The 12,820-nt window shown below is 39.3% G+C and overlaps 1 protein-coding gene across 1 annotated transcript in view; it reads right to left on the reverse strand.

The window, feature by feature from the left end:
• Positions 1-12,820, reverse strand: part of LOC140106207 (alpha-2-macroglobulin-like protein 1) — a 39,415-nt gene that overhangs the window by 16,944 nt on the left and 9,651 nt on the right. The window contains exons 9-19 of the mRNA XM_072130497.1: positions 10,114-10,180; positions 9,696-9,841; positions 7,325-7,474; positions 6,963-7,139; positions 5,996-6,086; positions 5,558-5,651; positions 4,235-4,460; positions 2,212-2,338; positions 1,982-2,103; positions 1,405-1,456; positions 1,075-1,164 (exon numbers count right to left, since the gene is read on the reverse strand). Of these exons, the coding sequence (XP_071986598.1) occupies positions 1,075-1,164; positions 1,405-1,456; positions 1,982-2,103; positions 2,212-2,338; positions 4,235-4,460; positions 5,558-5,651; positions 5,996-6,086; positions 6,963-7,139; positions 7,325-7,474; positions 9,696-9,841; positions 10,114-10,180 (1,342 nt within the window). The remainder of the gene's footprint in view (positions 1-1,074; positions 1,165-1,404; positions 1,457-1,981; positions 2,104-2,211; positions 2,339-4,234; positions 4,461-5,557; positions 5,652-5,995; positions 6,087-6,962; positions 7,140-7,324; positions 7,475-9,695; positions 9,842-10,113; positions 10,181-12,820) is intronic.

Raw genomic sequence — 12,820 nt, forward strand, 5'->3', positions numbered from 1 at the left:
AGACCTTTTACTGTATTCCTCGGGGACCTGCACAGGTCTACGCCAGGCTGGTGAATCTGCAGCCGGTGAGTCTTCACATGTGAAAGGGGTGGGGATAGTAAAGCCCCACGCCAGCCCACTTCCCGCTGGCCACGCCCTCCGTTCGGCTGGCAAGTAGGCGGGGGATTGTGGTAAATAATTGCGAGTGCTAGCATTTGTGATTATTTCAGGTCTTCTACGCCACTGTCATGGTGCAGAGGCCAAGATAAATATCCCTCATAGAGTATATATACATAATATACACATACATACAGTATATACACACCCTATATACACATACATACAGTATATACACACCCTATATACACATACATACAGTATATACACACCCTATGTACACATACATACAGTACAAACGCACCATAAACACATAAAGCATAAAACTACATATATCATATACACACATACAGTATTCAGGCATTATACATACATTATATACATGTACACACACATACAGTGTATTTAGCAAATACATAAACACACATACAGCACATACAACAGATACACGCACATACACACCATAAATACACACGTGTGTATGTATATATATATATATGCAGCTGAATACTTATCAGAAGTTGTATCCTCTATGCGTTGGTGGTGCTCTTTTTTTCCACTATGTTTCACTGGTCGATGTTGTCGTGCAGTCGGGTCATGTGATCAGACGGTGGGCGAATGAGGTGGGTAGATCACGCTTCCTCCTCCCCCAAGCAGGGGGCGGGTAATGCATGAGGGATCGGGCAGCATAAAATTAATAACAACACTCCCACTCCCTCCTCCTATTTGGTGGGCCCTTGTAGTGAAGTTTTTCTGCAGCGCATGACCAATGATGATCCGCCCATCACACGGGCACCACAGTTATAGTTACGCCCCTGCTTATTAGTAACCTCAACAGAAATACCCTGTGTTTGCTATTAACCCTACATTTCGGAGGGTCAATGGGGGGGGGGGGTCAGGGATGTCTCCGGTCCACTATATGTATCTTCCACAGTTCCTACATCTTGTGTTTCATTATTGGAATAGTTGTACTCTTACCAATCACAGAAAGGTAGGCACTCTCCGATTTCACCACCCAAGTTTTCGGAAGAGAGAGAGAGAATTTTCTTTGTATAACATTAGCAGAATCTGTAGACATGGAAGAGATATATCAACGCCCTATAGTTTCATATATTAGGAGGTACAAGCAGGACGAGTCAGAGCTGTGGGTCGGAGACAATGGTGGAATTTGAGTCAGAATAAAATGGACAGTTTCTGACTCAAAAAATATATATAATAAATTGTTACAATAAGTTCACTACAGGATGTGCAGAAAGAGTTAAATCCGCTCAAGTTTCCAACCCCCCGCCAGCCCTAATATAAACTTACCTTGCAGACACAGGTACATATTTTCAGTAAACTCTCTCTTGATGCCTTTAGGCTAAAAGGTAAAAAATACAAAAAAATACCGGTTATTTCAGAAATATTTGTCCTATAATTATATTATTATTATTCTCAGTATTAATTATATTACTAAATGACAGTAATTTAAAAAAAATCATTCCAGACAACCCCTTTAACATGCCTTTTATAGTAATGGAAATCTATGTATTTGGGATAAATAATATATCACCTAAAATATCTAATAACTGGGATTCACTCTATACTGAAGGTAGAAGAGACTACACATTGTAAGGACCATAAAATCTGAAGGAGATACAGTACATGCAAGGCATTATGGGACTGGTAGGAAACAGCCATCAAGTATAAATCCTCCAGCTCCCACTTTCTCTAACGTTGGAGGTAGAAATAGGCAAGTATGCGTGAGAAACAATATATCTGCGCCATAACATTCAATGTTAACCCTTTCTAACAACACTGCTAGTATTTTGGGAGAATTTGGGAGAATTGGGATTTAGAAACACTTTAATGGCACAACTGCAGTTTTTTTTAAAAAAAAACTTACCTTGACTAAGAGCTGTCTTTGTATTATGTCTACATTTCCATTAGGGGGCACATAAGGTTTACTTCCTTGACAGGAAACACTACTGGCCACCGCTTCCGCTCTCACCGTGAGGGGCACCAGTCCTAGAGACACATATAATAAGTGATATAATTGATGTTAAAATCCATCTACCGGCTACCTATCCAGACTATTCCAACTACACCTATGTATGGACAACCTGAGCCACTTACCTATCTGATTGGTAGCGATATTCCAGCTGAAGGTTATAGCTTGATTTCCGCAGACACAGCCAGAAGTAATACAGTCCTGACACTCTTTCACTGTGAATTCTGTAGGTTCGAGAAGGGTTGCCTGGACCTATGCGACAAAGTACATAAAATATCAAGAGATTTGGCCATTGAAAAATAAAAATAAGATTAAAATGAAATTCTTTGCTAGTGGGTTGGATTTATCTAAAAATGTAACTAAAAAATATAAAATTGCATGAAGGTACTTTATAGTGTAAAGTGCTGTGTGACATGTTTACAAGGTGTTACGTTGAGGGTGTCTACTTTTCTACTTTTCTTTTTTCCCAAATCTAAGGTACAGGTGCCCTATAAAACCCAACTGCCCCAACATTTTTTGATATCACTACCAAAACCAAGCCCAGACTTGTAAAATTTATTGTAGAAGTTAATTTTTAATGATTTTGTTTAGACGTGTGCTTGTGGTCATGGCTGTATATGACCTCTGACCAACCTTCAAGATTTTATGTGACTTGGATGAGAATCTTACACACAAACTATGAATTTCTAAAAATATACATTTAGTTTGTATCAAAATTGCATGAAGGCGCCCACGAGTGATAAGTACTGGAAGGCATTTTCACAATATTTAAAATATCTACAGAAAAAAATTACCATATATGCCAAAAGTAAGAAAATTGTCTTAATACTATTAAGCTGATAAGCAAATAACTAGAAGCAACTAGTATATTCCAAGAAGTTAGGCAGCACTCCAGTTGTAATGTGCAAAAAAAGTGGTTTTCTTTATTCCATGCTTTTTAAAGATACAGCAACGTTTCGACTCACTACTAGAAGCAACTAGTAGTTACAAGAAGTCATTGTTTTACTATCAGCGACCAATAAAATCAATCCAATCCAAAATTAAATACAAGCAGCAGGATCAAATGCAAAAAAGGGAACACTCACATGAAAATAAGGACCACACACTGGCACCACCAACATACAGGGCTGCCATCAGGGGGGTTCTAGTGTGACAGTGTTTAGGGGGCCCCAAGGAGGACGAGAGGCCCACTAAACACAATGATAAGCATCTTCACCCAGGAATTCAACAAAGGGGTATTAAAAGAGGAATGCATCCACTGCCCATAAAAAACCCACATGCAGGGGGCCCCTTTAGGACAGGGGGCCCTGAGCAAACACCCAGTTAGGGTCAGTGACATCACCGGGTCTTCCCTCCTGCTGAGCGACAATGCTGCATCCGCTCCCCATAGCCGTCCACTGCCTCCACTAAACTCATACGTCACTCAGCCAGAGGATTCAGGATGAAAAGACGTACCTTTTTTAGTATTTGGTAATTTCTAGAAATTATGGAGTTTGTTCTGTTGGAGCTATTGTTGTTGTTTTTTAATTTTCTAGAATTTTTGTGCAAAAAGTTTCATAATAATATGCTTAATATGCTTCCTACAAATCTCTATAAAACCAAAAGGACTATTTGCCACGTCTGTGAGCCAAGACAGACAAGACACAGACACAATGGGGCACATTTACTTACCTGGTCCTGTCATGATCCCGCTGTGCGTTGTCCGACGAGGATTCGGGTCCGGCGCGATTCACTAAGGTTGTGCGTCCAATTTCCTGCAGGTGTTGCTTCTGCCCCGAGGTCCGCTGGAGTTCACCTTCTTCTTCCTGGTGCATATAAGTGCATGATCTTGCGACACATTTCGTTTTTTAAATTCCGCGGTTTGTCCGAATCAGTCGGGTTGTCCGACAACCACGTCCCCAATTTCTGTTGCATGCAAGCCGGCACCGATGCACCACAATCCGATCGCGTGCGCCAAAAACCTGGGGCAATTCGGCGCAAAACGTAAATATTCAGGAAAACCCGACGGAATAGCGGTCGGTGGACCCTTAGTAAATGAGCCCCATTATACTCAATAAAATATTCACAAAAGCTCATTTTTTAGTTAAAAAAAAACTGGACCAATTCTTTGCAAGGTCTTGACAGGTTTTGGATGTTTTCCTTACTCACCATCATACACCGATCAAGATAATTGAAGACATTAGCTTTAAGTACGAGTGTTTCCTCTTGGATAATGGAATATGGTAGAGCCAGGTCTACAAAGAAGGGCTGGAAGACGGTCAGAGAGACTTGTGGGGATATTCCAAAACCATTGCTCCCCATGCAGAAGGCGCTGGCATTGTACTGTGTGATGGTGTCCGGGACAGTGACTTGGATGCTTGCTTGGCCAAGTTTACTATAAAAGAAGTAATAGAAATCTAGTAAAAGTTAGACCCTAAGAAAGCTACAACTAGCTACAACGATCCTACAACTAGTTGAAGTGTCTTATTAATAAAGGGGTTGTCCCATTGAAGGTATTTATGACATATCTGTGGGATATCCATAGGATAGGTTGAAAGAAACCTACCACTACGAATCTACCTATTAAAGTAGATCCGGTGGTAGGTGCATCTAACGGACGTAAGGAAAGCCCCTTTATGGCTAATCCTTTACTCCCCTCTATCTTTTCTAATATTTACTGGGGCGTGGAGTATCCGGAGCTGAGGCTGCTGGCATGACTACTCCACGCCCCAGTAGCCTCTTTGATCCTCCAACCCAGACATCTTCAGCGCACAGCTAAAAGGAGCTGCGCACACTTGGGCGCAAAGCCAGAGTTCTGCGCAGTAGCTCCGGCTTTGGAGCCGAGATCGAGCAGCTACTGGCATGTGCAGAACTCTGTCTTCACGGACGGGTGCGCGCAGCTACAAGGTGAAGGTGCCGGCAGAATCAGCTCCAGATACTCCACACCCCAGTAGCCTCTTTCGAAAATTTGCATATCACCATAATTAAAGATTAGAAAAGATAAAAAGGACTATCCTTACATACGTTAATAGGTAGATCCTTAGTGGTAGGTTTCCTTTAATCTTTGAGAGGGGATCTCACAGCACTCCAGTGTAGTCTTCTGGTGCCCGGATAGGGTCTTAATCCTGAGTATGCATAAAATCATGGATCCGGCACAGTTTTCCTTCAGATGGCATAGTGCCCAACATCTACCAAGAGACCCTCTTTCTAAAGCTGTCGGGTGATCATACCGATTTACCTCAATCTTTTAGCATCTGATGAAGGTTGTAATGACTGAAATGTTATCATTGCTGCATTTTTGTTTGAATAAAAATCTCTTTTTGAAAATACATTTTTGAGTGCCAGGTCCTATAGGATAGGGACAGTCCTTACCTCTGGGATCCACATGGACTACAAAGGTCTTTTCACCTAAACCTAACTGATTGGAAGGGTGGTTGGACAGACCATACACTCTCAAAGCAGGAGGCGCGTAATTTTTTTAGAGTTAATTACCCAATGGGGACGAGGTCCCAGAGCCAGGTGTCAGGGAAAAATTTTCTCACCACATCCGTAGAAAGTTCAGATGCTGGAGATTGCTCTCTTGCCACTGTGGATGAAAACAAATTGGAGAATTTTAAGACAAGTACCATGAAATTAAGTTTCCAAATAGTCCATGGGAGGGTAGGTCTGTACTGTTCCTAGTCATGTTGTCATGTCCTTCTACTAGCATCAGGAGAACTGTTACGCATGCGTCTCTTGCGCTAAAAGTGCATGCCAGATTACAACTATGAGTGTCGCCCAACATAGACTGGTCCAGCCATCACCTAGATCGGGACTACTCCGAGAAGACAGAGCCAAAGTAGTTTGGTGACACAAGTGGATCATAAGTAAACCTTGTAGAGTAAGATTTTACAACCCCACCCCCGCAAAATATAAATTCCAGTCACTTACGACTGTTATAAACCATAGGAAAATTACACGGGTCCATCGGAATCCTTGGCCGCATTATTTTAGCATTTGTCAGAATCTTTGTCCCGGTTTCCTATAATGTCAAAAATGGAGAATGGGGAATATTATTTAATAAGAGGGTATTTCCAGCTCATACATCATAGAATACAAATAGGATACACCAGTATTTTATGACCTCATGGTCCCCATGTACTTTTTTGTCTGTTTGAATGTAGGTGCATTTTTTCCTATAATTTTTTTGTGAACATTTTGTAGAAAGGAGAAAAGACATCAATAATTTTAATCCTTTAACTTAACTAAAATCCTTTAACTAAAATTAATTTTAGGTGTTTATTTTTACTCATTTTAGATATTTTTATGACCTTATATTATTGGTTAAATATATACTCACTATACTCTTCAGGAGATTTCTCCATTCACAGATCTATAAACATAAGGTTCCTCTGCTTGCTAGACAGAGCTGCATTACAAGGTTTACCCTCCCACCAGAGGGAGCAGGGAGCACAGCCCCGCCTCTCCAGCACAGAGATCTCACAAAGATAATCAGCACAGAAAGAGTAGTCAACAACTGCAGGGACTGGCTCAACTGAGGAGGATAGCAAAGAAACTTCTGGTCAAAGGTAATGAATGTAATAGTCAAAGTTCTCCTAAAAAAATTGGTAAAAAATAGTCAAAGTTCTCCTAAAAAAATTGGTAAAAAATATTTAAAGTTCTCCTAAAAAAATTGGTAAAAAAAATAATTATATTACCGAAGTGACAATTTGATGTACAGAAGATTTCCTCTGGTTACAAAGCCATTAATTATAGAAGAAAAAAAATATGACTGCTTCCACTATGATGATAGAATATGTAACGGAACCTTCCAACGCAGGTGTTCAATTATATGCAAATATGGAGATCAATCAATCAAGGCAAAAGTCAATGGAAAAAACTTACATTTCTGACAAACCTTAAATAAAGTGAAAACATCCACAACATCCTCTTGCCATGGTCTCCATAAAAACCTAGACAGAAAAGCGGGAAGGGGTTGTAACCAGCCCCAGGGCGCCCTGCATCTGATGAATGTTCCCTCGTCCACATTTTTGGGATATCCTCCTCTTATGGTGCTGTCAAACATTCCAAACACCTGTAAGGATGACCGCAAACAAAAACTTTTTGTGTTATTTCTTAGCTTTATTTTTATGTAAATTTTATGTTATTGAAGTGTGTGGGAAAATAATTCTAGTACAAAATGTAACATAAATCACACAGTATGGAGGACTAATTACAGTTATTCGGATGCCCTTTATGCATCCAAGCATCTCTTCTTACTTTCTCTTCAGTTAACTCCTTATCTTCATTGTTGATCTGGACGCTCTTATCTACGGCTCGGATTGCACACATAGATCCAGGGGAGGATGTAACCGCAAGACTCAGCTCAGTTTTCGGGCTGGCTTCCGACTGTGAAAACTTCAGAGAGGCCTATGAGAGAAGAAGACAAGAGCAATTATCGAGTAAGAAGAAACCCATAAAATTACATGTTGAAATTAATGGGGCATCATGATTGGGAATGAGCAGACCCCAACATTGGGTATCAGGACCTAGACTTCAGGAAGTTTGGCTTTGGTTGTTCGGGCTCAAATCTGATGGTAACACCCAGCACTAGTCATGGGTGTTAACTCTTTAAATGGTGCCACCAAGCATCCTGTTGCACGTTGAAAACTGCTATTCTACAATAGAACAACTATCCCTATATTGTTCTTCTCCATGCCTGTAAACTTCCCCAGTCCGTTCGTAAATATATGCATATTCATGTTCTTCCAGCTCAGACACTCTTACTGATTAACACCCTCAGCTGAGCCATCTTGGCTCAGCCACCTTATTCCTTCCTCAGTCATGAGAGAGATACTGGCTGTGTGACTTGCTGAAGAGAGTTCTTGAGTGAAGGATAGTGAGGCACTTAATTTCTCTTCAGCAAGTCAGCATAAGTCATTCCCCCTGTATCAAGAATTCTCTTCAGTGAGTCACACAGCCAGTACAGGCAGTCCCCGGGTTATGTACAAGATAGGGTCCGGAGGTTTGTTCTTAAGTTGAATTTGTACGCAAGTCGAAACTGTATATTTTATAATTGTAGGTCCAGACAAAAAAAATTTTGGCCCCAGTGACAATTGAAGTTTAAACATTTTTTGCTGTAATGGGACCGAGGATTATCCATAAAGCTTCATTACAGACACCTTACAGCTGATTATTGCAGCCTGGGACTATAGTAAAGCATTCAGAAAGCTTCACCAGAGGTCAGAGGGGTCTGTCTGTAACTATGGGTTGTCTGTAAGTCGGGTGTCCTTAAGTAGGGGACCGCCTGTATCTCTATCTGGAAGCTGGAATTGCAACTGAATTTGAAGAACATGAATATTCTGGACTCTGCTCAAAGGAAAGACGATGATCCGGCTCACACGGGGTCATTTGCATAGATGGTGAGTCAACTTTATAAACAGACTGTGGAACTTTACAGGCAAGGGGAGAACAATATAGGGATAGTTATCCGGGAAAAAGCAAGTAGACACTCCCTAACCTTGTATCACAATGCAATAGAGATCTGCCATATCATGAAATCCAGTGGGTGCAAAGGATCTTGCTCAATGGTCTCAGAAAACCAACAATCTCCAGCACCTTGGGTTCTATAAAATCATTCTTCTTTATTTAACCCCTTTAGGACCTAGCCAGTTTATAGCTTAAATGACATCTACCACCAGGATGAAGCACTGTATGCAAATGAGCCTGAGGGGCGCAAGCTCCATAGATGTTAATGGAGCCTGGAGTCCGTCAGAGTCATTTGCATACAGTCATTCATCCTGGTGGTAGATGTCCTTAAAGGCTCAGCCCCATTTTTTTTTATTTTATCAGAGCGGCTATTATTTTTTTTTTTTAAAGGTAAATTTTGGCTGATAAGTTTTGCATTTATTTATTTGACTTTTGGGGGGATAATTATTGTTTTTAATGAAATTTTAAAAATAAACCTATTTTCAAATCTACACCCCTAAATCTATCGGAAACGGCTTTTAGGAAGATTGTTAACCCCTTGAGATCTTTATAGTAATTAAATCAAAAAGGAGGTCAAATTTAGATAATCCACTTTTATAACAGCTGAGGCCCCAGCGTTACAACCGCAGCTGGAGTGAGCTCCGATCACGGTTGCTTAAGCCGTTAAATGCCACAGTCAGCGCGACCGTGGCATTTAAATGGCCTTGTGGGGTTATCTTCCCCATGATGCCCCCCTCCCCACCAGCGCCATCTTCGGGGGGCGCCGATAGCTGTAGTTTAACAGGTTCCTTTAAGGATTTAAAGATAGGGTTAGTGCCAGCACCAAGCACGGGTGTTACTGAAAGGGCCTGCTCATCACTATTCATGTTGAATCCTAAAAATGAAGATCCAGATGGGACCTAGAAAACATTGTAGGATTCTTAACAGATCCAGAAATCTCAGTAAATGTGAAAGTGCAGTCAGGAGCTTCCTGCAGCCTTTGCATCTAAAGATGGTTCAGGTATCCTGGAAAGTTACTTCCACCCTGCCGACTTCAAAATGTAGCCTCTAGATACATGTTTCGATCACAAAACTTGACAAATGATCTCAGGTGACCTTCAGGAGTGTGGAGAAGTTGTCTATGTGTCCTGTATGCCACCAGCTTAGTCAAAGACCATCTCACCTTGTTTGGTAAACAATTCTGCACATTGAATAACAGTCTGTCTGCAGTCACCAATCCATTTTTCAGCAGCAGGAATCCCAGCATTTTGGGAGCCGGTCCAAACTTTGACGTGAACATGATTGGGAAGGTGAGGGATCCACGTGTGGCTGGGGTCAAAGTGAAGGGATAATGGTAGATGCATCATACGACTTACATATCCTGAAATTATGTCACGTGACTGTCCATTTACAATGTTTACATGTTACATAGTTTACATGTAACATAGTTTACATAATTTACATGTTACAACATCGAACATAGTTAAAAAAAATTAAAATATGATCACAATATAATCAGTAATATTTTTCTAACTTTTCTCTTCAGCTCTGTGGTTCCATTATTATCATCATCCAAGGACATATTCAGAATCGGCACTTACAGGCTTTAGGGAGCAGTTTATCGATTGATTTTTGTCCATGTAACATGATCCCAGATTTACCTATAACCTGCAAGACAAACCAATATCACATTACATGCATTTAGAGGAGTTGTATCTGTCTTTTATTATGATTTGTAAAGCGCTAGGGAATTTGATGGCGCAATATAAATAAAGATTATTATTATTTTTGATAAGACTCAGAGTTTTATTATATTGTCTGTAGAGTGGATTATGTAGCTTTATAAACCGGCAGGGGCCAACTCATCATGCTCCATATGAACAAGAATCTAACTACTGTAATACTGCCCCCTATGTACAAGAATCTAACTACTATAATACTGCCCTCTACGTACAAGAATATAACTACTATAATACTGCCCCTATGTACAAGAATATAACTACTATAATACTGCCCCCTATGTACAAGAATATAACTACTATAATACTGCCCCCTATGTACAAGAATATAACTACTATAATACTGCCCCCTATGTACAAGAATATAACTACTATAATACTGCCCTCTATGTACAAGAATATAACTACTATAATACTGCCCTCTATGTACAGGAATATAACTACTATAATACTGCCCCCTATGTACAGGAATATAACTACTATAATATTGCCCTCTATGTACAGGAATATAACTACTATAATACTGCCCCCTGTGTACAAGAATATAACTACTATAATACTGCCCATATGTACAAGAATATAACTACTATAATACTGTCCCCTATGTACAAGAATATAACTACTATAATACTGCCCCCTATGTACAAAAATATAACTACTATAATACTGCCCCCTATGTACAAGAATATAACTACTATAATACTGCCCCCTATGTACAAGAATATAACTGCTTTTCTACTGCCACCTATGCACAAGAATAAAACTGCTATAATACTGCCCTCTATGTACAAGAATATAACTACTATAATACTGCCCTCTATGTACAGGAATATAACTACTATAATACTGCCCCCTATGTACAGGAATATAACTACTATAATACTGCCCTCTATGTACAGGAATATAACTACTATAATACTGCCCCCTGTGTACAAGAATATAACTACTATAATACTGCCCATATGTACAAGAATATAACTACTATAATACTGCCCCTATGTACAAGAATATAACTACTATAATACTGCCCCCTATGTACAAAAATATAACTACTATAATACTGCCCCCTATGTACAAAAATATAACTACTATAATACTGCCCCCTATGTACAAGAATATAACTACTATAATACTGCCCCCTATGTACAAGAATATAACTGCTTTTCTACTGCCACCTATGCACAAGAATAAAACTGCTATAATACTGCCCTCTATGTACAAGAATATAACTACTATAATACTGCCCTCTATGTACAGGAATATAACTACTATAATACTGCCCCCTATGTACAGGAATATAACTACTATAATACTGCCCTCTATGTACAGGAATATAACTACTATAATACTGCCCCCTGTGTACAAGAATATAACTACTATAATACTGCCCATATGTACAAGAATATAACTACTATAATACTGCCCCTATGTACAAGAATATAACTACTATAATACTGCTCCCTATGTACAGGAATATAACTACTATAATACTGCCCCCTATGTACAAGAATATAACTACTATAATACTGCCCCCTAGGTACAAGAATATAACTACTGTAATACTGCCCCCTATGTACTGGAATATAACTACTATAATACTGCCCCCTATGTACAGGAATATAACTACTATAATACTGCCCCTATGTACAAGAATTTAACTACTATAATACTGCCCCCTTTGTACAGGAATATAACTACTATAATACTGCCCCTATGTACTAGAATATAACTACTATAATACTGCCCCTATGTACAAGAATTTAACTACTATAATACTGCCCCCTATGTACAGGAATATAACTACTATAATACTGCCCCTATGTACAAGAATATAACTACTATAATACTGCCCCTATGTACAAGAATTTAACTACTATAATACTGCCCCCTATGTACAAGAATATAACTACTATAATACTGCCCCCTATGTACAAGAATATAACTACTATAATACTGCCCCCTATGTACAAGAATATAACTACTATAATACTGCTCCCTATGTACAAGAATATAACTACTATAATACTGCCCCCTATGTACAAGAATATAACTACTATAATACTACCTCCTATGTACAAGAATATAACTACTATAATACTGCCCCCTATGTACAAGAATATTACTACTACAATACTGCCCCTATGTACAAGAATATAACTACTATAATACTGCCCCCTATGTACAAGAATATAACTACTATAATACTGCTCCCTATGTACAAGAATACAACTACTATAATACTGCCCCCTATGTACAAGAATTTAACTACTATAATACTGCCCCTATGTACAAGAATATAACTACTATAATTCTGCCCCCTGTGTACAGGAATATAACTACTATAATACTGCCCCTATGTACAAGAATGTAACTGCTATAATACTGCCCCCTATGTACAAGAATATAACTACTATAATACTGCTCCCTATTTTCAAGAATATAACTACTATAATACTGCTCCCTATGTACAAGAATTTAACTACTATAATACTGCCCCCTATGTACAGGAATATAACTACTATAATACTGCCCCTATGTACAAGAATATAACTACTATAATACTGCCCCT

The sequence above is a fragment of the Engystomops pustulosus genome, chromosome 11 (genome assembly GCF_040894005.1).
Source record: "Engystomops pustulosus chromosome 11, aEngPut4.maternal, whole genome shotgun sequence".
In the NCBI taxonomy this organism is placed as follows: Eukaryota; Metazoa; Chordata; class Amphibia; order Anura; family Leptodactylidae; genus Engystomops; species Engystomops pustulosus.